The 25,254-nt window shown below is 36.9% G+C and overlaps 1 protein-coding gene across 1 annotated transcript in view; it reads right to left on the bottom strand.

Moving 5' to 3' along the window:
* The window catches only part of STARD9 (StAR related lipid transfer domain containing 9), a 95,397-nt gene that overhangs the window by 49,275 nt on the left and 20,868 nt on the right, over nucleotides 1–25,254 (bottom strand). The window contains exons 4-8 of the mRNA XM_066552894.1: nucleotides 8,880–8,996; nucleotides 7,039–7,071; nucleotides 6,894–6,955; nucleotides 6,316–6,428; nucleotides 1,305–1,374 (exon numbers count right to left, since the gene is read on the bottom strand). Of these exons, the coding sequence (XP_066408991.1) occupies nucleotides 1,305–1,374; nucleotides 6,316–6,428; nucleotides 6,894–6,955; nucleotides 7,039–7,071; nucleotides 8,880–8,996 (395 nt within the window). The remainder of the gene's footprint in view (nucleotides 1–1,304; nucleotides 1,375–6,315; nucleotides 6,429–6,893; nucleotides 6,956–7,038; nucleotides 7,072–8,879; nucleotides 8,997–25,254) is intronic.

The following is a 25,254-nucleotide window of genomic DNA, read 5'->3' as shown; positions in this document are numbered from 1 at the left end:
TAGAGAGCAGAGAACTGCAGCTGTGTGTGCGCTGCTGAGTGCCCAGGGCGCCAGGGCAAAGCCAGGACTCTCCTCCCCTGTGTTCTCTGCTTCCTACACCTCCTCCACAGTCCTGAGTGGCCACTGCCAAAAACTACAGGCAGCTGAGCACAACGTGATTAAAAGCAAGCCAAAGCTGAGGCAGCAGGAGAACGCGAACTGGTCTCCAGATGCTGGAGGGGGACAAATGATTAGGTAAAGGGCAGAAGACAGAAAACAGCCCTACAGTGGGCAGAGAATATAAGGGCACAGCAACAAAGATAATAAAGTAAAAGAGAAAAAGATAGTGCTCCAAGATTTGGAGGAGGAAGTGTTAGTACTCCTCACCTCCAACAATACACAAAGTAGTTACAGAGCAAATTCACATCTCAATTACTCACAACACATGTAACCCTGTATTCACCTGGAATTTCGTTATACTTAGTCTTTTTTTTCACCATAAAGCTGCATCTATTAATTGCTACAAGCAGAAACAGCAAAACTTATTCCTGATATATATTCTATGGGGTTTTTTGTGATAATGCAGCTTAGTTTTTATTTACTTCCCAGCATCACTGTTATTCTAAAATGTTGACTACTCTATGATAAGCCTTAATATTAATTTTGGAACTGTGATTAGGATTTGGGCAATTCTTTCAAATATAACTATTTTCCATTACTGCAATTACACCTGTAAAGATATTCAAGGTTTCTTGACAAAAAATGTCTTAACTAATGAAAGCCAAAATCATTGGCTTCACCAGTGTTCCAAACCCCACAGTTCACTGACAGCAAACACACAATTTGGACTAAGAACTTATAGAAATAAAACCAAATAATTGTAAACATAGTACTTCTAGAAAATAAATAAGTATGCATTACATTATCAGCAGTTTTAAATCACTGAATTATACAACAAAGGGAGTTGAAAGCTATCCAGTCTAAAGTATCCTGAGCAAGTGAAGGGGGAAAACAGATGTCTGTTTACAGCAAAATATTTTCTTGGCTTGCATTTTTTGTCGCTGACAGATGGTGGAATTTTGTGGGTAAGTCAGCACAGGGTCAGTGTTGAAGAAAGATCTTCATGAGTGCTTGTAGCTCTTGCTCTGGACAATATGATGATAGGTAAGGTCTCATGTGTGTCTCATATCACCAGATCACCAAATGTGACATCCTGTCATCACAAAGCACTGCCCAACCCAGTCAGTAAAATAAACATCAGTGAAATGAACATACAGTGAAAGAATAGTTAAATACAGATAGAGCTGGTTTGTTATGTAAAATACCTTTTAGCTATTCCTTCTTCTAGAAGTTTTACAACTTGCTTGTAGTCTGTAACTAAATGCTGAGTCAAACCTGCCAAAGATTCAAGAAGAGTTAAATACTTAGCTTTCTCAGTTTCATTCAGTTCATCCAACAATTTACCCAACATCAGGAGAATAAGAATGTTCTGCTGAGATGGCAGTCGGTTGTACAAGTAGTCTCTGGACTAGAGTAAATTTTATTAAAAAACACAACTATTTAATTTTAAAAAAATTATGTAAAAAATTCTAGTTCATCTTTCTGATGCAGTGACATTAGTATAAAAAAGTACCTCATACTTTCACAGATCAGAACTTTTTCATCTGCACAACAATGGTACTTAAAAAACAGTATAAATCCATAATAAATTTTCAGCTATGTCACTGCTTCTGTTTGGGTACAGACCCTGTAAAAAAGATTTTGGCCACTGCTCAGGATAATGGCTCTGCTCATGCAACTAACTCAACTAGGAACGACCCCCTGTGAATATTCACCACTTTATTAAATAGGCTTTAGCTTGCACTTGGGGATCTTCATGCACTTTTCCCCTAAGAGGGCTTTTTGAAGGATCTCCCTGAATAATGATATGAATCATCTGGCCTTTTCTTGTCTTCTCCTTTCAGTTTGTTTTTGGTTGGTTTTTACTTGTTTGTTTTTTAAATCTGATTTTATTTTAAGGCGAGGAAAACGCTCTAAGGAAGGGAAAGGACTCCCACACTGAGAGCCTGCCGTGTGGAGGGGCGGTCATGGCCAGGAGGGGCCCAGTGGAGGGCGGTGTGCTGCTGTGCTGCCAGCCCCGGGCAGAATGGGAATTCCAGCACATGCACACAATCATCCTCAACGGCTTGGATTCCCCATAAATCCAGTTTAATATGCCTCCAATATGTCACCAAGGATTATTTATCATTTGTACTGCAGTGACTCCTTAAAAAACACCTGAGCTGTGAAGCAAGTCTTTGTCATACCACAGCTAGCGAAACATGCCTGTGCAGAATGTTTTATCTCACAGCTGGAATCCAGGGCAACTTCCTCCCCCTCCACAGATTTAGATTTGTTTTACTACAGACCATGAAAGTATGGGTGAAGGGAAAGTACTGAAGAAAATATTGATTTATTTGGATCAAATAATTTGTCTACGGTTCAAATATAAGTCAAGATTAATATGAAATTCAACCAGAATGAAATAGGTATTTTTGATATTGTTTGAGTCTATCCTTTCATGATAACAGCTTGCTTAATTCTAAATGAAAGTAAAACCTAAGACAAAGAAGAGATTTAACTTTAGTTCTTTAATAACTGATCCATATAAAGAAAAAAAAAGATTTTTGGATAACCCACACCTAAAAAAAAAACCCTAACTGCAGTGTGCATTCATGAACATTTGCACACACAAAAAGTATAGGAAGATTTTCAAACAAAAGTATTTCTTCTGCTCTCTAGTGTCTCTTTACAACACATTAATTCCAGAAGTCATCACATTTTCCATTTGAGAAAGAGGCCCATTATTTTTCCAGACGCACTGGGATCTTCAAATCTCAGAATATGGAAACTATCATATATTGTTTTACCAGACCCCTTTTCATGGTCTTATTTAACTGAATAAAAATACTGTTATAAAAAAGAAGCATGGAAAAAATTCTTACCTGTCTACATTTCCCTAAGCACTGTAATTGTGAATCTTTCTGAGAGTTTAAAACAATTAGCTTTTTAATAAGGTTAATGAAATATTTTAAACACTGCTTGAAAAGAAATGATGAAGTGTTCTGTTGGCTGCCAGAAAAAGAAAGGTCATTTTGAAGTCCCATAGAAAGATCAAAACCACTTTCTTGTCTAGAAATCTGCCTTGGAGTAAGATAGGATCTCCCCCAGAAATCTGTCTCAGAGTAATAAAATAGATTGCATCATTTCCTGATTTAAGAGGGGCTGATTCTTTAACAGTGCAACCATCTGTGAGGGAGAAGTTTGAAACGATTCCAATCCAAAGCATTGAAACACTTGCAGCATTTTAAAGGCTACAATCTCTCAGCCTTTACATGAAAAACAATGGGTTGGAAAACATTTAAAATACTTAATGCTCAGAGCTGGGACTTTCTGACTGGACTTGAAAATGGAAAATGCATTGCCCAGGGCATCTAAGTGTCCTTAAAAGAAAAAAGTTTTCTGATTTTCCCCTCTCTCTACTCTTCATCCACAGCTAACTGTACTCTGGATGTCACTGACACCAAACACACAACTAAAACTAATGGACACTGAGGAGTTCCTCCTAGGAGTCCGTAAACCTTAAAATTGCTGATTGCTTGCAAGAAGTGCAATGCAAATACAGATGCTAGTCCTTAACTTGTTGATCTATGGAAAACAATGGAAAATTTCTGAGCTTTGTTGATGTTCACCAATTTAATTTCTCCCATACAGTAAATTGCCTGGAAGTGAAACACAAATCAAGCTCTCCTAGTAAACTTGCTGATAATTTTCGTCTTAGCTGTCTAGTTATTTGAAATCTTATTCTTGCACTCTGATCCTGGACAGAGAGACTACATATAAAATTGTCGAAGTCTACTTCAGCACATAGAAAACCCTCATTACAGAGCTCAGCAATTTTTGATTGCAGCAATACATTAGTGCAGTTGAGAAGGGAATTTTGTACCAGTGTTGTGAACCTCTTCACAAGAGGCTTTCTTGAATTCAGTCTTACTGAAATCAAGCTACCTATACTTCAAACTTGCATTTAAGTCACTGCAGCTTATTTTTGATGTGAGCTAATGAATGTAGTTCCATCACATTTCATTAGTCCCTCTCCTCAACAACACTAGGGCTGTCTCAAGTAAAGCAAACTGTCACAGTTCTCAATTGCATAAACTGCATAGGCAAATTTATTAATATATATTGTATACACAAATCTAAAATAAAAGAACTCTGCTGCCACTGGCTCATCAGCCTGAAATTACTTCAGTTCACATGGTCTCACAACAGCATCCAATTGCACCCCATGCTGTCTTCAGCAGAGAAATTATTTCATTTTTCATGCATGTGATCAGTTTTTTTAAAAAAAACATGAATCACAATTACCATTGAAAATATTTTTTTTTTCTTACAGGCATTAACACAATTATTTTTTGAGGCTGTCATAATATACAGAGGGAGTGAATAATCTAAACTAAATTTACAACTGTAGTCAAAAACAGCAAATATTATTTAGACTAATCTTTTGCCATTATCTCTTCTCTTAGTTTACAAAATCTAATCAACTGGGAACTTTATTGGCATATTTCAGAACTCTAGCATAAAATTGTTCCAGTCAAAAATTTCAGTTGCATCCAAGAATAAAATCCTTATGCAAAATGGGTAAATAAAAAAAGCACAATAGAAACAACCAACCAACCCCTGAAATGAAATCCACAATAACAACAACAACAAAAGCCACAATAGAATTTAAAAAGAAGTGACAGAATTGGCCTGGAAGATTCCAGATGAAGACAAAACAGTGACAAAAGGCAAGCCACCCCATTGGCAGAAGTTATAACTTTATTTTCTTTTAAAACAGGGAAACTCCATTATATGCAGCCAAGGAATCACTGGAGATATAAGGCCTGAGAAAAGAGATGGAAATTGCCAAGGAAGGAAGCAGTTTAAAGACCCTTTCTTGCATGCTGAATGAGCAGCTGCTAAAAGAAAGTTACAAGCAGGTAGAAAGAGAATCTTGGAAAGCCCTCAATAAAAGCCAAATGTCTATGAATTTACTTTTCAAAGAATTATGTTTGCCATATTAATGAGACCATCAATTAATCTATTATTTTCCAAGTCTTCTTAAAACAGGAGGCTGATGTGCTGGGAAAGCACAGCTGAAACAACCAGAATGTCTGATAGACCCTTGTGTACAGGACCAGGCAAGTTCAACACTTTGCAAGTGCTGATTTCAAATTTTGAGAGCAGGAATTGGTAATAACCGTGGCTTGTTAGATGCACTATGACCAATAGAGCAGGTGCCCAAGGTGTCAGAGCTGGGCTCCATTCAATCAGGCTCCATCCAATCACACAGTCAAGTCACTCTATCTATTGTCACATCTTCCCTTAATCTCTGAAGGAAGGATAACCATATGATGAGTAATGCCGTAATAAAGAAAAACAGGGAGAAAAATCAGTCAGGGATAGCAAGAGAAATCCACTAAACAGAGACAAGGACTCTATTTAGAAGGCAGGACCAATCAGTATTTGCTCTGATGTGACAGGATCCATAACATCCTATATGACAGGCATTTTGTGTACTACCCTAGGTATTACTGCTCACTTGATGGCAAGCCAAGCAGTTGCAGAGGCAGTGATACCAGAGGCTACTCTGGAATTCTGCCCACTGGATATAAGGCAAGAAGAAAAGGAAATGTATGCATTTACTTTCTAAACAAACCCCCAGCTTGGAAGACATTCTTCCTTCTGATGTCCACTGTAAATCTTTGTATGATTTTGCACTGGTTTTGAGATGTGAGTTTTGTCAGCTGTTGGTCAGATACATGGAAATGTAGCTGGCAAACTTTACAATTGAAAATCAAGCTTATTAGGTTTTCACTTGGGTGAGATTTTCATTGCTTCTCACGGCCTGCCCTGCAACATCAAACAGTTAAATTTATCTACTTATCTACTTTTATTTTTTAATATATATTCTGCTGCCAAGGTATGAAACAGGTATGAAGGGACCTTAGGCTGGTCTGCAGAACACATTTAGAGCTAATGTTGGTAGACTTCTTGATTAAGTTAATATTTCTTTAAAATAAAAGGAAGAAAAATAATACGGCTGGAAAGGCAGACAGTGCAGGACATCCAGCCAGTAGGATAACAGAAGCAAAGCTTTCAGTGATTATGCAACAAGAACTACATTTGAGAAAAGTAACCCTTGAAGGGCAGAGGCAATTATGACCATTGCAGGAATACATGCAAAGAGAGAAACACGCCTGGGACACATCCACCTGCAGTTGTGCTGCTAACTGAGAAGGCCACTCTCACCTTGGACATATGGTCCTGTTTCAGGGTGCTCTCGAACTCGAAGGGTGTAAGGCTTCTTTTGGTCTGACTGCTTTAACAGGTCTCGGACACGCTCATTATAGATTTCAAGAAAACTGAAAAGAAAAAGGAGAACTAAATTCACTCAGCTAAAAACAAACCAAAGGAGTAACTGTATATTTAGACTATGTAACAGACTCTTACATAGATTTTTTGTACTGGTGGGCTCAAATCCCCAGATTTCCAAACACAATGCTTTATAAGGTCTAAGGGAACAATGAATAAGACCAGAATGTAGGATTATGGCTCAATTTAGGAGTTAAACAGAGCAAGAAAATTTTCACTGCATTCCTATTTCAGCTGTTTATACAAAAGTGAACAGACAGCATCCAAAGAACTATACTTAGATGGAAAACTAAACCCAGTACTTCCTCATCATTCCTCTGTGTTTTCCCCCTCATTCCAAAACTACTATAATCTAAGAAAACAGAAACAAAAGAAACTAGTCTTTACTTTGTTCAATCATGTGAGTACGCTGTTAAAAGCCTTCGTATTGTTGTCCAAAACAGTAACACACTTACCTGACCTTTACCCTGCATGATGCCATCTGGTCTGAGTAATCATCCTTCCTAGAAAAGAGGCCCTTCACAAATGAGAAGTTTATGTCAATTTAAAATACATTAAGAAAATATTACTGCTTAAATTCAAATGAAGAAAAAAAAATACCTCACATATACGAGGTGTCAGCCCAATGGATGCCTTCAAATAATAAACAGAAAAAAAAATTAAATAATATATTTCCTAACACTTATGCAAAATCTATTTTTAAACAAAAGCTAAGTTTTAAGAAAAGGACAGAATCATAGTACAGTAATGACTATTGGATTACAACACAAACAGCCACGCAGTGTAGTTTCAGAACAGCATCACTAATTATACCAAAAGTAAATTTTAGAGCAATGTACACAGCATTGATGAGAAGTATAGGGGCTTGGGTTAAATCCAAAAGCTGTTTGATGTAATGATATTGGACATGTCTATGTCAGAGGTGTTGCAAACGAGATGAAGCCAGGCCAACACTGAAGCTACCTTGATTGCTCATTAATATTTTTGGGATTTCCTTATCCTAGTTTTATTTCTTCATGCCATGGTATCACTGAGGAGCCTTAGAACATCTTTATATTCTAGATTTATAAATTTTGTGTCTCAGAGAGAACAGGATATGGAGCTGCTAACAATACCCAGACTAGGTGATGTAAATTTTGCCCAGTCTACACAGCACTGATGTAACAGAGTGGTTTTGCGCGATGAACTCTCCTTATGATACGATTGCTCACACTTTAGCAGTGCCAACACACCTTGGGAAAGACATCAGGGCTTAAGTGGATTCTGCTTGCTGAATGGCTTGAAAGGCTTTTTTGAAAGCCTTGAAAGAAAGCACACTTGAAACTGTGTTCTTTAAAAGAAAAAAAGTCCAGGTTCACCAAGCGGACCACTATGGACAAAAGTTCTGTTTATACCAAACAGTGGAACATTGTTTCACAGAGAATACATGTTATTAAAGATCAGCCCAAAGCAGTATTGCATTGGAGAAAGAAATTAGTTTTAAAGCAAGAAATCTCTTAGAAACACAAGATCCAGAAATTCCCTTGAAAAAATCTGGTAATAATGTAACTAAATCTTATTGCTGATGTCTATTGAGAAAATAAAATTTTAAAAATCCAAACTTTCATCAAAAGAACAAACTATGTTAGAACAGGCCTCCCTATCTTTGGGGTTTAAACACATTTTGCCCTTACTTCACCTTAAAAATTGAATCCCAGGGATGTAGAAAATACTGGTCTACTTATGCAAACTATTAATTTTTTTTTCTTTTTAGCAGTATGTTTCACGAACAGCTAAGAATATTCATGAATAAAAATCAAATTGCCTTCTGTTGTGGCAAAATCAGGAAATCATCAACTGACTCCATCAATCTGAATAGCAAGATTAAAATGCACTTTAGGTGGTGCCTGGTGCAAATTTAGAATGTAACAGCTTCTGTAAATTCCATTCAAATGAGTGTCAAAACTGGAAGGGAAGTATTACTTTCCACAGGTCAATATTACAAGTAATAATCAAGCCTGTTACAAAACCATTACTGTGAATTGTATCTAATTTTATTTGTGAAAGCAATTTAATCTCAGCATAGGCCAGCTTGCCAAAATATCACATAGAAATGAATACTTTGCATTATCTTGGGTTACAGTTTCTAAAATACAGTACTATTCCGGGGTATTGAGGTGGTTTTTTTTGTCCTCTAACTTTATGATAAGATTCATATGTAGTAAGAAGAAGATGATGATCTAGTAATAAATATTTAAACTATACCACACTTTCTAATATTTTTACCTGATACTCCATTTTTTACCTAAATGTAAAGGCTCACATTTTACAAGTTAAAACCAGATAAAACACGTGTAAGCATTCTGCTCATCAAGTACCACAACCACTGTTTAAAATGAAGCAATGTTTCTGCTAGACATCCTGCCCTCAACCCCAAGTTTAAAATGAATAGTGTAACTCACAGGTGTTCCCATCATTGTGTAAGTTTTTCCTGAACCTGTCTGTCCATATGCCAAGAGGCAGATGTTGTATCCTCTAAATGCACCAGACAACACAGAAGTGCCAAGGTCCTGGAACACCTGAAAAGACCAAGAGAAATAAAACAGTGCATGAACAGTTTGTCTCCCTGCAAACACTCTTCATTACTTGCAGATCTTGCTCCTTTAATAACTCCATGGGAACAAGAATCTTCACACATTTGTCTCTCTATGTTATCAGTCTCAATGTTGCGTGTTCAGCACTCACTTGTTAGATCTTCCTTAAGACACTGGTATGCCAAGCACACTGCTGACAAGGAGCAGTAGTGTTTAAGTGCTTCCCTGCCTGCTATCTCTTATTTTATATTCAGACTATGTGAATTCTTGAGGATCTTTCCTACCCTGAGTGTTTACAGTTCTCATCATAAATGTGACTGAAAGGCATGATCAAGGCTCTTTTATGCAATTAGATAAACTCAGCATCAAAATTACAGATCAGAAGCAAAGCAAAGTCAAACCTGCATGCAGATTTCAGCCAAGAAATATTTCTACCTGGCCCATCTGGTCAGTAAGTGACACCACCAGAGGCCACATGCTTTTATCTTCTCTTCCCACCAAACACACAGTGATGTGTCTTTTTCTGCTCATTGTATTACAGAGTCAGGACCTGTTACCACCAAATCCTTGCCAGCCTCTCAGGACTTCCAAAGCTTGCACTGGTCCCGCTGTTGCTGCTAAAGTTGGGCCAACACTGCCAAACTATCCATACAGGAAGTTCTGACCAGTTTGTCCTCCTACTTTCCCCCTCTGCCCACTTTGGCCTTGAAAAAGAGACGTTACAGGCATTAATGGTTTTGCTGTTCACATAGAAAGCTGTATCTATTGAGAGATATATAGGGTTTCAGTGTTTCATGCTGTGAAATCTCATCCACTGCCAAGTACTTTGCTTCTCCAATGGACAGATAAATGCACTAAAACTGATACAAAAATCAACAGGAAAAAAAAATCATTTATATCACTACTTTACCTAAACTATTCAGAAAGCAGATTGAAAATCCTCTCCTGAGACTTCAGTTTTCAGATCACATTTAAACTCAAACTAGATCATATTTAAACTCAAACAAGATGCTAATTTCCAGCTGAAGAATCAATAACATTTCTATTTGGCAAAATTTGACTATCCCTGCTTGTATTTGTAAAGGTATGTGGCATGTCAGAGCATGTGCTTCACTAGGATTATCAGCTCAAGAAACTTTTCCATTCAAAGCATACAGAGAAAGCCATGAACAAAACACAGGGATACAAATGTTATAGAAAAAGGATTAAAATAATATAGAGACAAACTCTCCAATTGCTACTGGACGCCATTAAGAAAATGAAGCAGAGCTTTGGAGGGGGCCAACCTGGACTTCACAGTCAACAATCTGGAGGGAAAAAAAATAAACAGGAGAATTTGGGATATTTGAGTGGGGTCTACAGGGCTGTGTAAAACTCACCAAGGAATGTTTAAGGTGAGGAATATTAAGGTAAGGAATATTAATTAGGAGTAGATTCTAAGCTGATGGTCAAGGAATTCAGAGCAGGGGCACTTCTGAACACACACACATTTGCTTGTGAACAGCAAATTGGGCTATCAGGCAAGTACAAGCCCTGCAGAGAGCTTAAAAGGGCTCAGGGTCTAGGGAAAGTTATTCTCATGTCAATTCTCCAGTGAACACCGAATTTTCCCTCAGGAGAAGCACCACTAGGATCTCTTCTCTACCGGGTTAGCACATAAAACTTGCAGGACATCTCTAAGACAGGACACTTAAGTCCAAAGGAGAAAGTTCCTCCTATGTGAGCACCTCAAAGAAATCAGTAGCTGGGAATGTGAATATAAGGGGCAGGAGGAAAGAATCTGATCTAAGTTGAAGATGGCAAGAGCTAGTTCTGAAGACTGACAGAGGATTGGCATCAAGCAGTATAAAGGACTAAGAAATTACAGGATGAATTACCTTGAAGTAAGGGGAGCAAGGCAATACTGTGCCCATTTCAGAGTATCAACATTGAATAAATTCAGGAATTTTGCATGGCTCTTTGTACTAAAAGCAGCTGGACTCCATATCAATTTAGAAACCACACTTCACGTGGTAGAACCTCTTACAACAGGGATAAATGCAGCCTAGAGAAGTATCTTGATTCAGTGATAGTCTCCTCATTAAGTGCTGTCCTCCTTTCTTTAAGGTTCACAATGGATCTTTGAGAGTTAGTAACTGATCTAAGTATAATAAAATGAAATCTTCTCAGGTGGCTGTCTTTCAGGATAGCAACACTAATCAATGTCATCTGGACAATGAAGCTGGTGTTTTAGAGCAACAGCATTTTACTTCTTATGCTGTTTTGTATGATGTTGTGCAACTCATTTAACATTTTCATGGTTCAGTTTTCCTATAGATAAAGTAGGAATAATGCTATCATTATTAGAAGATTGTGGGATGTTCTCATTAGTGTTCATAACACTCCTTGAGATTCTAGAACATCCATAGCAATTTAAGCCAACTGTGCAAATTAGTGGGCATGCCCCCTCTCCAGGAGTATCTTGGATACTCTGAAAGAAGAACCTCTAACTCCACAGTCTCAGTTCAAGCTGTTACATTTACTCTGTATTAAATACAAATGGTTACTCAGATGCTTTAATTCAAATATGTTTCAAAACAGACCTTTCTTAATTAGGCCTTGAGAGAAGACATATAGTACAAGCAAAACTAGATATTCTAAAAGCAGTGACATAACCCTAGGATAGTGATGCATCAGAATTTCAAAAAAATTATTTGCTGAACTTCTATTAAAAGCTGATTTGTACTGTTTTGTTTTTGTTTTTTCTAGTAAATTACTCTCTCTCCTTCTGTGAGGATAAATTACAATTAATTTAATTGAATAAAGCCTCAATTTAGTCAGAAAAGCCTCTTTGTTTTGGTGTACTGCAGAAAAAATGGAGAAGTGAAGCACAGCAATGAATTTATTTATTACATATAAAAAGGGAGGAGAGTAATTGAATTTAAAGCTTTTTCTAATATCAGAGGCTTTTTCTAATATCAGAGGCATTAGTTGCTTTCTAATATCAGAGGCATTAGTCCAAACACCCATCAGCAATAACAGCTGCAGTTTATACAAAAAATCCTCTAATTAATTTCTGGGCATATATACTAACATATTTCATGATACAATAGATTGAATCACAGATTTTGCTGATCATGAAGAGGGGATTGCAGGGAAAAGAAGATTTTTCTGGGAGCCTTCCAAGTCTCACATTTGAAATGAAACTCCAGGAAGACGAGGCTTTTCAAGGAACATGAGTTGGATATGGTTTCCTGCAGAGAATACACTCAGCTGGCTGAGACAGCTCTGTCTTCCCTGCATGGCTGCTCTGCGTGACTGGCACTGTTCACTTTGTTCCAGGCAAGAATGAGCCCTTCAACAAAGCCCTGACTGCCTTTGCCATGTCTGTTCTCTGCACTTGCCCAGCTGTATGTGGTCCATATCCCATGGTCATCTGTGAAATATTCTACAGTTTATCACTTGTCAACAGTCCTAACAGTGGAAAAAAAAAAAACTGTCTTTCTGAAAAAGTTAAGAGAAGGTATTAAGAAAAGTCTTGAATTATCACCTTTGAGTTAATCCTATTTAAAACTGAATACTAAAAAGACTGACTATTTATTTCTTTTGAAATAGAAATGTATTAGAGGTTGAATGAATGTGCCACTCTGCAAAAAATCTCTGAAATTGTTTTGGAAATCAAAAATTATGAAGTATAAACTGAAATCAGCATGGACGACAAAGTAAATCCACTCCAAAAAACTGCAGTTTATATCAGGTCACCCCTGACAAGAACATCAGGATTTATTACTCAATTAAAACAAAATAAAATTTGGTAGAACAAAGTGAGATATGGTTTTGGGTTGCTTCTTCAAGAATGCTTGAGTATTTTAACCTTTCCACAAAGTCCATTTTTAAAATGATATATGAGGACTACCAATTTGAAATGCACCTTGTCTTACCAAAAGATTAGAAAATTGAAGGAGTCTGGGAGATTCAAAGAAGGATACCACCTCTCCTAAGAAACAGTGATGACCAAGTGAAAAAAGACATTTCTTCTCCACTTTGCATGAACTTTTATAAAGTGAGTTTCATAATACTAAAGTAGTAAAACTCTTCCTTTTTAGAAATTGCAAACATGTTTTGCAATTAGATTTGTGAGTAATAAGCATAACAATCTTTTTCGCTACCAGGAGATTTATAAGAGCAATAATCTGTTCTGATTCTTTCTCATTTGGACAGCAGAATCAGAAATCTTCTCCCAGCTCTCCTTTGCTTGCTTAAGTGCCAGAATTTATAGTGGGTTTTTTATGTCTTTCTTAAATAATGAATTTTCAAGACACTGAAAAATACCTTATTTATTAGCCTAAGATTGTATCACAATTTATCACACTAGACCTCCATGTCTGTCTATAAGTATCTGCATTAGCAGACAGATGACTATTTTTTTCTGAAATATATTTTGTTCTACTGCTAAGAAGTAAAATATGGCATGGAGTTACTCACCAAAAGTGAAAGAATTTTCAGATTTATTTTATTAATAGTAATCATTTGGGACTTTAGTTTACACTGAATTTTTTGCTCAGATATTAAAAGTGTAAAGCCTTTTGTTTTCAAATTCTTCTTTTTAAAAAGGCTTACTTATTTTTGAAAAAAAGGTTAAGTGTGTTCCATTTCTCCCAACTGCCTGTGCATATAATAAAGACTTGTCTTCTTTTATATTCTTTGACTCCTTAGTTATTATCAGACCAATGGCCTGTGGATAATCCCTTCAGTCTATAACCTCTCTGTGACACACACTAAGACAGACACAAGTGTGTTGACTGTCAGTTTTTCTTTTGTTCTTCCAAAAGGTTAGAGACAATTAAACTGTTCTCTAATGCATGAGGCTCAAACTAATGCTACTGACTTTGTAACACAAGGCTCAGTTAATGTCAGTACCTTTGTCTTTTCTTTGAATTAGTATGCATTGAATAGATACACACCTAGCACAGCTGATGACAACAAATAGATATTTTACATTTTAAGTGGAAGGGGCTCTCTATTCTATGAGAGTATTCCTCTTAGACTAATAAATGCTTTCATTTTGAAGATAATGGGGTCATTCTGTCAGAAATTAAAGTTTGGCAATATAAATTTCCTGAGCATAGAACTTTTCTTTCTTAATCCAATCAGAACCTGGATTGCAAGGAGAAAAAAAAAATCAATAGTTTTAAATGACAGTAAATTGACTGTTATGCTTTGGAGTTTAATAATTTGGGAAATTGAATGTTTTTCCAAATCACTCAAGCCAAGTCTCAGAGTCACATGAAAAAAAAAATCCAGTAAACTTTCAGGTACAGCATGTAATGCCAAGTTTGCAAATGTAAGGGATCAATATTGATAAATAAGCATTTTCTGGCACTCAGGGCTTTTTTCCCCTAAGTAACTTCTGGAAAATAAGACTTGCATTTTGCTCATTTTGCTTTGAGAACAATGAACAAGCAAGGACCAACTTTGACTGAAGTAGAGGAAAGGGGAAGAGAAAGCAGAAGGAGGAAGCTACAACTTTTAGGAGCAACAAGTTAATAGAATAGTTTATTGAGTCTTATTTAGACAGCATGTATTTTCTTATTTGCCAGTGTCTGAAATGTGTGATAGTAACATTAGGATACTGACAAACCCAACTTGGAAATCTCAGAAATTTCAAGAGATTAATTTGGTAATTGATTGGTTTATTTGGTAAAGGCAAAAAAAAGAATATAAAAGGATTTCTGAATAAATAAAATTGCTACTTATTATGGCATAGTCCACAAGCATCAACATTGACAACTCACCAAAAGCAATCCAGTTTTACTGAAAAACATTAGGCTAAAATTAGAATACTAAGATAAATTCCCACAGCTAATAACCGGGACCAAAATCAAAAGACAATTATCTTCTTTCACATCACAATGTAAAAATTGCCTTTAAACTACTCCAGTTTAATGAAAGTGGAAAAGACTCAACTGAAGCAAGACACACAGTCAAAAGCTACTTTTGACCACAGAACCGACAAGTGACTTTACAAAGGTTGAAAAAACTTGACAGCCTGATTTCCATTAAAGATTTGTCATGCAAGCAAGATAAGGGAAAACTTCATCATCAGTAGATAGAAAGCTTCAGAGTATCAATATAACTGCAGCAGACACAGCTACAAAATGAATTAAGTAATAAAAAGGTGCTCTTATTTACTACACCCACAAAATCAGACTCAGCCAATCGGTCAGGGCAGTTTGAGTAACTGCATGAAGTCTGAGAGGCTCAGTCCTGCAGTATCTGTTTGCCACAGTCTCCTCTATGAATTACAGACACGCTGCATCTCATATTTGGTGTGTTTTCCTTCCAGAGTCTTGTCCACCTCAAGCTGTTGCTGTTTGGGTTACAACTAAATCATGTTTAATTAAATTACTGCTATATCTCAAATGTAGCTGCCAAGACTCAGATATAAGTAAAAAAAAAAAAAAATCATTAAATAGAATTATACAGAACTAAGCAATTCCTGCCAAAATAATGAAAGCCTTTGTCCCACAATCTTTACAAAACCCTCAAGATTAATTAAAATAAAAAGGCAGAAAGAGAATGCAAGGAAGGAATATCTAAAAACAAATCTAGGAGGTTGTTGCAATAATGCAAGGCTTTTTCTGCATGTGTTTTGTCTTAACAAATATTACACAAATGTCAGCCGAAGGGCTTTCTGTACATGGGCAGAGAAGGCACAAGCACAGGGAAGCACATTATGCTGATCAGTTGCACAGAACCCTCCACTGTGACATTTGGATTACTTCAGCAACATTACTCCTTGCTTTGAATGGGATAAAGCGGAAGGGGGGAAGGATTGGTTGGTTAGTTTGGGAACGTCTTTTCTCTCTTAACAAGAGGCCACAGCTTCACAACCAGGATTATTTCTTTTCCTTCTCTCTATCCTGCCTTTTCAGTTTCTTTTTCCCAGTCCGACCGGAAGCAGAGCTGTGAAAGGAACGGCTTCTCTCCAGCTCAAGCAGCTTGGGCCCTGGCAGAGGCATTTGCAGCAGAACCTAAGAGACAGTTCTGTTCTTGGCTCTGCCAACAGACTTCCTGTGTGTCCTGAAATCCCTTTGTGCTTTAATTCTCCCTGTGACAGACAACAATGGTCTCTTTGTTCTTCTTATCAGGTGTAATTTTTCTTCCAGTGGAAAAACTGTCTGCTCTGTGTTGTAATGTACAGACACACACTAAATTTAACAGCATGAAAGTTCAAGCTTAAGGTATTTAGGAGAAACCATAGAATAAAAACACTAGGGAAAGACACAGAGAATATTTGACAAATCTATTGTTTTTCTGGGGGGAACTGGAGGGAGAATATTGGATTCTGATTAGGATGAGTGGTAGCTTTATATTCCTGCCATTTTATTGCTGAATAAAATAAAATTCAGCAATAAGCACCATGAATAGGGTGTATTCATGAGAACACATCTTATTCACTCATTTAAAAAATCTCACCTTTTGAAAAAAGGAAAAAAATCGCTGCTTACCACATCAGTCCAATTTATAAATTGTGTGTGTGTATTTTCATCTACCTGTACAAAAGCACCTACCTCTCATCTCTTTTCCTTTCCAACAGGGATTCCTATTGTGTTATCACTGATTTATAGAAGAGGAATTTTAATGTAATAGCCATATAATCCAAACTCTACAGCATTTGACACTGCATCAATATTGATTTAGCTTAGTCCAGCTATATTTGTCATAATAAAACTTTCTACACTGAAAAACACCAGACAATTTTTGGCTTTATTAATGAATACTTTAAGATTCACACATAGCATTTTGTGGTTTTGGGGTCTTTAAGATAGATAAAAACTTCCGTAAGCATCCTTAGGGAAAGCAAGAAGATTGGAAATAAATTGCCAGCTACACACAGTTTCTACAAACCACTTAATGAGTAGATGAGAAATGAAGTGGTTTTATTTCTCTGTCCCAAGAACCTGGGACCACAGTTTGAGTGCTGGATATTAGAGGTAGAGATTTAATTTCTGTGCTATGCATCTTCAACAGCAGAACAGTAACACTGTGACTCAGACCAGTGCCAGCAATACCCCAGGAAGAAAAATTTTTCCTGAGTGAATTCTGGGCCAGACCATTCAATAATGGAACTGCGGGGGAAGCTAAAATCTTCAGCTTTTCAAAAGGTCTAGCAAAGGTTAATGTCACAGCTGGAAGAAGCAACACAATATTATCTACAGTTACACTGTTTTACTCCATGGCCAGATGTTTTAGACATCTCATTTCCCTGCCCCTGATATTACTTCATGCCAGAAAAATAATGTAAGCTGTCACTTTAAATGTTGTGATACCATTGTTATCTGTGCCTGAATGACCACTGAAAAGAAATAAGAATAAAAAAAGTAGAGCAGTTAATTTTACTGATACTCTTAAAATGAGCAAAATAAATACTGTGAGAGTTAAGTGTTTTTTTATACTGAATGATACCCCTCTTACAATGAAGGGAGCAAGGAATAAACGATGGATTATAATGAAGTTATAAATATCCTGCATTTTCTCCCACTGCCTCTAGCTCTTGGCTAAGATCCCAGGTCATTAGTGGATGTCTGTGATTCCATGTGAAAGGAAAGTAAAGAAAAACAACATGAAGTTAGCAATTTTTTTTTGTACAAGACAGCAGAGATAAATACCCATTCTCATCTGTGTCTCTTAAATAACTGCCCCTTAATTTTGTGAGAAGACTGAGGATAGAGATGGAAAAAAGATTGTTCTGTAACTTTATTACCAAGAGGTAGAAGGAAAAAGTAGTGATTTAAATTTTTCAGTAATTCAGTAAGGGCTAACAACTGTTTGAAATACTCAAACAACAGCACAATGACACTATCAAGACAGATTTCTGTGTTTTTTTCCTTCAGCTGGAAATGGGTATTCTCTTTTCATATGTCATCTAGCTCATTTTGATATTTTTGCTATTAGATCACCAACTCTTAAAATTACAACACTGGAAAGCAATTCTTAAGCCTATAAAATATACTTCCCTAGCAATCAGCTCAATTTTTAACCTTCATACAAGAGACCAAAAGAAAGTAAAAGTTGAACAAAAGAGATGACAAGACATTGGAAATAGTTATTTTTATCAATAATTCTTTTAAAATGCCAGCAGAAATTCTACAAGGCATATTCTGGTTGTAAAACTATCAGCAATGACTGCATTTCAATGGTACTTAAACCCAACATGCTTGACATCATGCTTCTAGAGGTAAATTTTCTGCATTTGACATTATTGAATCTGGGGAGAGCCTTGCAAGTGCTCATGGAACTCACTGGTGCTTGTTCTTAACTGTACCTCAGATTTCAGTTTTTTACAATTGCAATGATGAGACTGTTGGAACCAACCTGTAAGCTGATTCTACACTACAATACAGACATTTGTAAACTGTGACGTTAAACAAGGTGTAGCAGTATATTATGTTAATAAAGCAATGCTCATTATCTATTAAAAAAAATTATGCTGTTACTGCACAAACCAGAAGCATTGGCACTCTACTGCAACAGTTTCTTGTTTAAAAGAAATTATACCTCCATAACTAGGGAGATGAGAAGGATGATTTTTATAAAACACAGCAGTCTCTACTTCTATTTCACAGGAAGAAAAAAAAAATCATCCTAGTTTCAGGCAACAGACTTAGGACTATATCTGTTTTAATCACTAGAGATATTTTTATTTCTGTTGCTTGCTTACTTAAAGACAAAATGGACAGTTCTTAGAATATTTGCAGGGCTTACAGGTGTGTAGGGTGATAGAATATAAGTAAATAAAGGTAGTATAGAAAGTAATCTTACCCCATAAAGAGTTGCAGCTGGGCTAATTAGTAAAGATTAGGAGCAGGCCTGACTTTAACAGGCCACAGCTGTAGCCAATAAGAAGAAGAGTGTTCTAAAAGAGTGGATTGGTTGGCTGAGGGTGAAGTGGAGTCAGTTGGCTACTGTGAGAAGAAAGAGTCAGTGCTTGGAGGAGCTGCCTACGAGAAGTATCAAGGAAGCATGAAACTCTTGCACTAAGGAGACAACAATATGAAACCTTTGCAATATAATGACAACACAGGTGCACCATAAATTGGGTAGAAAACTGGCAGGATGGCTAGGCCAAAAGAGTGGTGGTCAGTGGAGTTACATCCAGTGGGGTTTTCCAGGGTTCAGTACTGGGGCCAGTCCTGTTTAATGTCTTCAATGACCTGGATGAGGGGACTGAGTGCACACTTAGCCAGTTAACAGATGATGCTGATTTGGGTGGGAGTGTTGATCTGCTGGAGGGCAGGAAGGCTCTACACAGGGATCTGGACAGGCTGTATCAATAGACCAGGCCAATCATCTGAGGTTCAACAAAGTGAAGTTCCAGATCCTGGACAACCAACCCAGCCAGCACTACAGGCTTGGGAAGAGTGGCTGGAAAGCTGCTTAACAGGAAAGGACCTGGGGGTGCTGACTGACACTGGCTGAACATGAGCCACTGTGTGCCCAGGTGGCCAAAAAGACCAAAGGCATCCTGGCCTATGTCAGCAATAGCATGGCTAGCAGGACCAGGGCAGATTGTTCCCCTGTACTTGGCCCTGGTGAGGTCACACCTCAAACCCTGCGCCCAGTTTTGGGCACCTTGTTACAATACGGACATTGAGGTGCTGGAGTGGGTCCAGAGAAGGGCAGTGGAGCTGGAGAAGGGTCTGGAGTATGTGTCTTATGATCAGTGGCTGGGGAAGCTGAAGTTGTTTAGCCTGGAAAAAGAAAAGGAAGCTCACAGGAAATCTTGTCAGTCTGAACAACTACATGAAAGGAGGTTGTGGTGAGGTGTGGGTGAACCTCTTCTCCTAGGTAACAGTTGACAGGATGAAAGGAAACAGCCTCAAGATGTACCAGAGAAGGTTTGGATTGGATATCAGGAAAATTTTCTTCACTGAAAAGGTTGCCCAGGGAAGTTGTGGAGTCACCATCCCTGGAAGAGTTTAAAAGATTTGTGGATGTGGCAACTGGGGACATGGCCTAGTGATGAACAAAATGGTGCTGTTTTAACAGTTGGACTGAATTATTTTAGAGGTCTTTTCCAACCCTAATAATTCTATAGAATTGGACTTTTGGACTCTTGGACTTTTAAAGGTCGTCTACTCAACCCATTCTGCAATAAGCAGGGAATAGTGACATTTCCACTGAGTAAACTGCTTTACAGCAGTGGGACTTATTTTATGCCTGTCTCTTGAAACACCTACTTGACAGGTCTGAACTAAAGGTGCAGCTGATGTCCACAAAAAGGATATGAAGGAAAAATCTACACATTTTATGAATTCAGATATGACTTCAATGTACATTGAGAAGATCAAGAATCACCAGTCAAATCCCCAAAAGCAAATTTCTTGACTGTGATTCAGCTCTTCAAATATTCTTGCAATATTAAAGACTTATGTTTGATTTCTTCTAGTGTAAAGAAAAGAGAATGTTTTCCATAGTATGTCCCAAAACTTGAAAAATAAATAAAATAAAAAATGGTTTGGAGCGGCACAAAACCCTACGGAAAAAAAGTCCTTTGTAAATTTGTATGGTTTTTAACAGTTTCCAGGAGAATCCAAACAATGGGAGGCAATTTAAGGTGATTCACGAATTCACAGAGAGAGGTTTTGGCATCCTATTCTCAACAATATATTAAGAATGAAGTTTGACAGGGCTAGTGGTTCAGTAAATTGTTATTTCTGTTCTTTTTCAAGGTCATTGGAGCTCTGTTCACTTCCAATTTACAAGGAGTGCATATTAACAGCTGAAGTTGCCATGAACACCCACAGCTCACCTAACTACAAATGTTACACTAAAAAAAAGGTGCAGAGTACCAGTTTCTTTTATTTCAGGTCTCCTAGGGGCAGAAATAACTCAGGTTGGACAGAACTATTGTTTTATACTGCCATTCTCTTCCCTGCTCACTTCATACCACACCAGCCTCAAAACTGGGCAAGGCACACTATGAAGATGGTTCAATAGTTCATACTATACTTTGTTTAGCTATCATAATGCAAAAAGCAAGATGGTTCACATTATTTGTAAAACTTCTAAAAAGTGTTTGTAAAATTTAGAAGAACCCAACTATCCCAATACTCCCACAGGGCAAAAGTTAACACCATATATTTTCAAAAATTAAAAGATGCAGATCTCCTAAAAAAAATCAGTAAAAAACCCCAGCCATCAGAACCAGGGAATCTCCATGTCTCAATTAAGGTCACATATTTGTGTGGCATTACAAGCCTAGTAATAACCAAATCATTGGTATTACCAAGATGAACAAAGACCCTTTGGCAAGCTGTCAAAAAGAAAACAATTCATAGTACAGGGCAAGGCACTGCCTGTGAAGAAAATACTGGTTTTTCCCTCTCAGACATGATGTTTTCCGGGTTAAAAAAAAAAACAAACTTTTAAAATATTCAGAGGAACATATCTGATTGTACAAGAAAACCAGAATTTTTTCTCCCTAACTAATAAAATACATGAAGAGTTGTCATACAGAAAAATGACACAGAATGAAGAAATTTCATCAGCATTGAAAGCTCTTGAAGATGTATTAAATATTGTTCCTTTACAAATTAGGATTTTATGCTATGCAGCACACTAAAATGGGTAAGAAATGAACAAGCAATGAGCAGAGCCAGATAGATGTTCAGAAAACATATTTACAAAGGAATGAAATGTGGGAAATTAATGCATTTGCAGGATTTAGCTAGCTGAAGGTTGCTTCTTCATATTCTTTTCAGCTTATTGATACAATATTCTGTAATGAGGTATAAATTCTGTCACTTTTGGTTGCAACTTGATTGTCAGTTCTACCCCAAGATACATTTATTGTATTGAGTATATGCTAAATCAATAAATTTTAAATACAGGTCTCAACTCTTTTTTAATACAAGTGTCTTGTTACAGTAAACTTATTACAATAAATGATTCAGAAAAAGATTCACATAAAACCTCAGGATGGTTTTAAATATGCCAACCTATTAATCTATATTTCTAATTAAACTACTTTCTCTTTTAGGTAGAGAACAGTCACACCATTAATTCAGCTAGAAATTCAGATACTAGAGAATATTGTTACTGTTTCAAAAGACTGTAGAATATAATGACCCTGTGTTGAAGTCAATAGGTGATTTCCAAACAGCTGTGCTGTTTAAGATGACCATGCATCTCCCTGGGAATTGGGTGCAGACTCTCTCTTTTCAGTGTAATGACTTCAGCAGAAGCATTGGGTATTTCTTACATTCAGGATCTGTATACTCTGCTCTCACAGCAAAAGAAGGCCACAGCATCTGCAAATTCTTTAAAAATGGCTGCCTGCTTTGATCAAAGCTGCCCAGTACAAAGCACACAGTACAGCAATTTAAAACATTTCACTTCCAACATTTTTTTTCATTAGTCCCTCAATCACTTTGAAAAAGTCAAAGCCTGTCTTGAAAAGCATACTTTTATAATATTTTTCTACATGTAAGATTGTTTCTTCTATTTCTGTTATCAAATAATTTCTCTCCCCAAGTCCTTTTTCTCATTTTTAGAAATTAATCTGTTAACCAGAGTCTGACTGCAAGAAAGGCAGACTCTGAGATTCTTTCCCAACTGTATCAGCCCCAGAAAAACATTACAATGTACATGCTGCTAGTTATCTTGTGGACCACATATTTAAAAAAGAAAAAAAATTCTTGATTTCTTGATACTCACTATGAAGCATAGCTATGCAAAAAAGGTGCCAAACTGCATGCAACAAACTTCAGCCCCCGTAATGAACTCTCCACCCCTAACTCACAACCCACAACTCTTCAGCCAGCTCCCATCAGCAGCAATTTAAACATGCCCAGCCCGTATGGCACAGAACAGCCCATGCTCACACTATCAAGAGCTCTCAGCCTCCAAGGCAGGGTGGCCACAGGAAAACTTCTGGTCCCTGCCAGTTCCTGGGCTGTGCCTCCAAACCATTACAAGAAGTAGCAGCTATCCCAGGCCAAACAGCACCAGGAGCCACATAACAGTTTAACACTATGGATGACCAGGCTGCAGTGCTCATGGAATATTCCCTGGCCTCAAGGAGGGCCTGTACACATACAGCTGAGTTTGTTATAGGGAAAAAAAACTAAAATCAACCCTTAGATGATAAAATCAGGGGCAAAAGACAATCTCCTAATCAAATGAACTTCTAATCTCTTTTCGTTCCTCTTTCAACTCAACATGCCTATGAAATTCAGTTGCCTGAATTGCATTCATAATAAATGGAACAGAAAAAGATTACATTCCATATATTGTAATAAAGAACAAATTTATGCAAATGACAATCAGTAGGAAGCGAGACAATAAAAGCATTGTGGTGTACTGAGCACAGTCAAACACACAGAAATGATGTAAAGGAAAACATGAATAGCTGAAAGCAAGTTTCTTCAATCCTCCAAAATCTTTGTTTTCGGACTAAATGTATCTTCAAGACATTAACAGTTCTTTGGAGCTTCTGCTGAATTTAAGTTAAAAATATAAAAGCTACCTGAGCGCAGGCTTTAAATTATCTTATTTTCCACTCAAAAATCAAAACAGTTGCTAATTTTCCGAATACGAATTGGAAATTCAGTTTCAATTTCTAGGTTTAGAGCTATAAGGCACATTAAAAATAACAAAGAGATACAGCAGTGTTAGCTGTCAAAAAACCCCCAAACAATCAAAAAAGAACAAGTAACAGCCTCAAGTTGTGGACTAGGACATTTCACAATCATTACAGAAATTAGATTAATTTAGGCTTCAAAATTATAACTGGCTCCACCAAACCCTTTCATTTGATTGGAATTTGAATGGGCTAGAATAGAAAAAACCACCATTACTTCAATGATAAATTCTTATCAACTCTCTCTCTCTAGATTTTTAACATGATTCAATCTTTTCTCCTACTTCAAAACAGCTATAAGAAATTCGGTCATTTGGACTCTCCCACCTAGTCATATTCCAAATGAAACAAAGTCCAGAGATGTATAAAGCTCTTCAAAATGACATGTGAAACTGAAAAATATAAACTTCCCCGAAAGTATGCCTACTTTCCATTGAATAAAAAAATTCCCAACCATTTTCTCTTTCCAGTTCTCCAATGCTAACTAGAGAATGCTTCCTTTATCCACCTTTATCTATGAAATCCTAAAAAAATAAAAATCCATAAATATAAAAAAATGTTAATTAATTCTGGTCTGGATCCTCACACTTTGTTAGATTAATTGTTCAGACCTGGTGTTTTATTTGTAGATCTGTTACATGGGGTGGGATGAGGTGCATACTCTTTAGAGAGACTTGACTCTTCACAAGAAAACCTGCCAGCAACACCATAAAAGCACTAACTACTGATGATACAATCCATGTACACACTCTTAAGCACATGTGTGTGTGCAGGAAGGGGATGGCTGAAAATGGAAAACACTTGCAATAAAAGTAGAACAGAAGCAGATATCTATTTTAACATTATTAGGTGTGATTTGGAAAGCAGTCAATCCTTACAGGCACACATAAAGAAACCCCCAATCAATTGAGGAAAATATTTGTTGCCATTCAGCATCTCAGGAATAAGACATTTCCAGCAAGAACTGATTGAAATGGTCCACATATTTATCAACTTATTAATCAACTATTTTATGTGACAGTGATGTAATTTGGTAGACATCCCTCAAAATACATTTGCGACTCTAAAATACGAACATCATCTCCCCTTCTTCAGATGAGAATGTCCTAACATTGTAACACTGAAATTATAAAGAGTGAAAACTTACCCATACTGGTGTGTACATCTGAGGATGATGAAACCTAAACTGACACTCAGAATTTCGATTTTGATGTGCTGGAGCTACTGGTAAGCATTTCTAGACTGAATTAATAAAATTAATCTTCACTCTGTCTTACACAGCATAAAGGAACTGCCATCCGTAAAGTAAGAAATTACTTTGTCAGAAAAGCCACAAGTGAATGGATATGTTAATTTTTCTTTTCACATAGAAGTTCTCAAGGACATGCTTTTTTGGTGATTAAAAATTAAAAATGAAGCTGAATAGGGAGTCAACATGCAGGTACTCAGATACAGCCAAAATGATGATTCATTCAGTTTGTGTTCAAGGCCACACACACATATCTCCCTGAGGCATATCTTAGTTAATAGAAAAATATAAAAGTCAGCTACTACTGAAGATAAATAAAGTGAGCACAAATTTACAAAAAAGGGAAGGGGTGCTTTTTGCTATAATAT

The sequence above is a fragment of the Molothrus aeneus genome, chromosome 6, assembly GCF_037042795.1.
Source record: "Molothrus aeneus isolate 106 chromosome 6, BPBGC_Maene_1.0, whole genome shotgun sequence".
Lineage (NCBI taxonomy): Eukaryota > Metazoa > Chordata > Aves > Passeriformes > Icteridae > Molothrus > Molothrus aeneus.
Note: the sequence above shows the minus strand (reverse complement) of the source record. Positions and strands in the feature narration are given on the sequence as shown.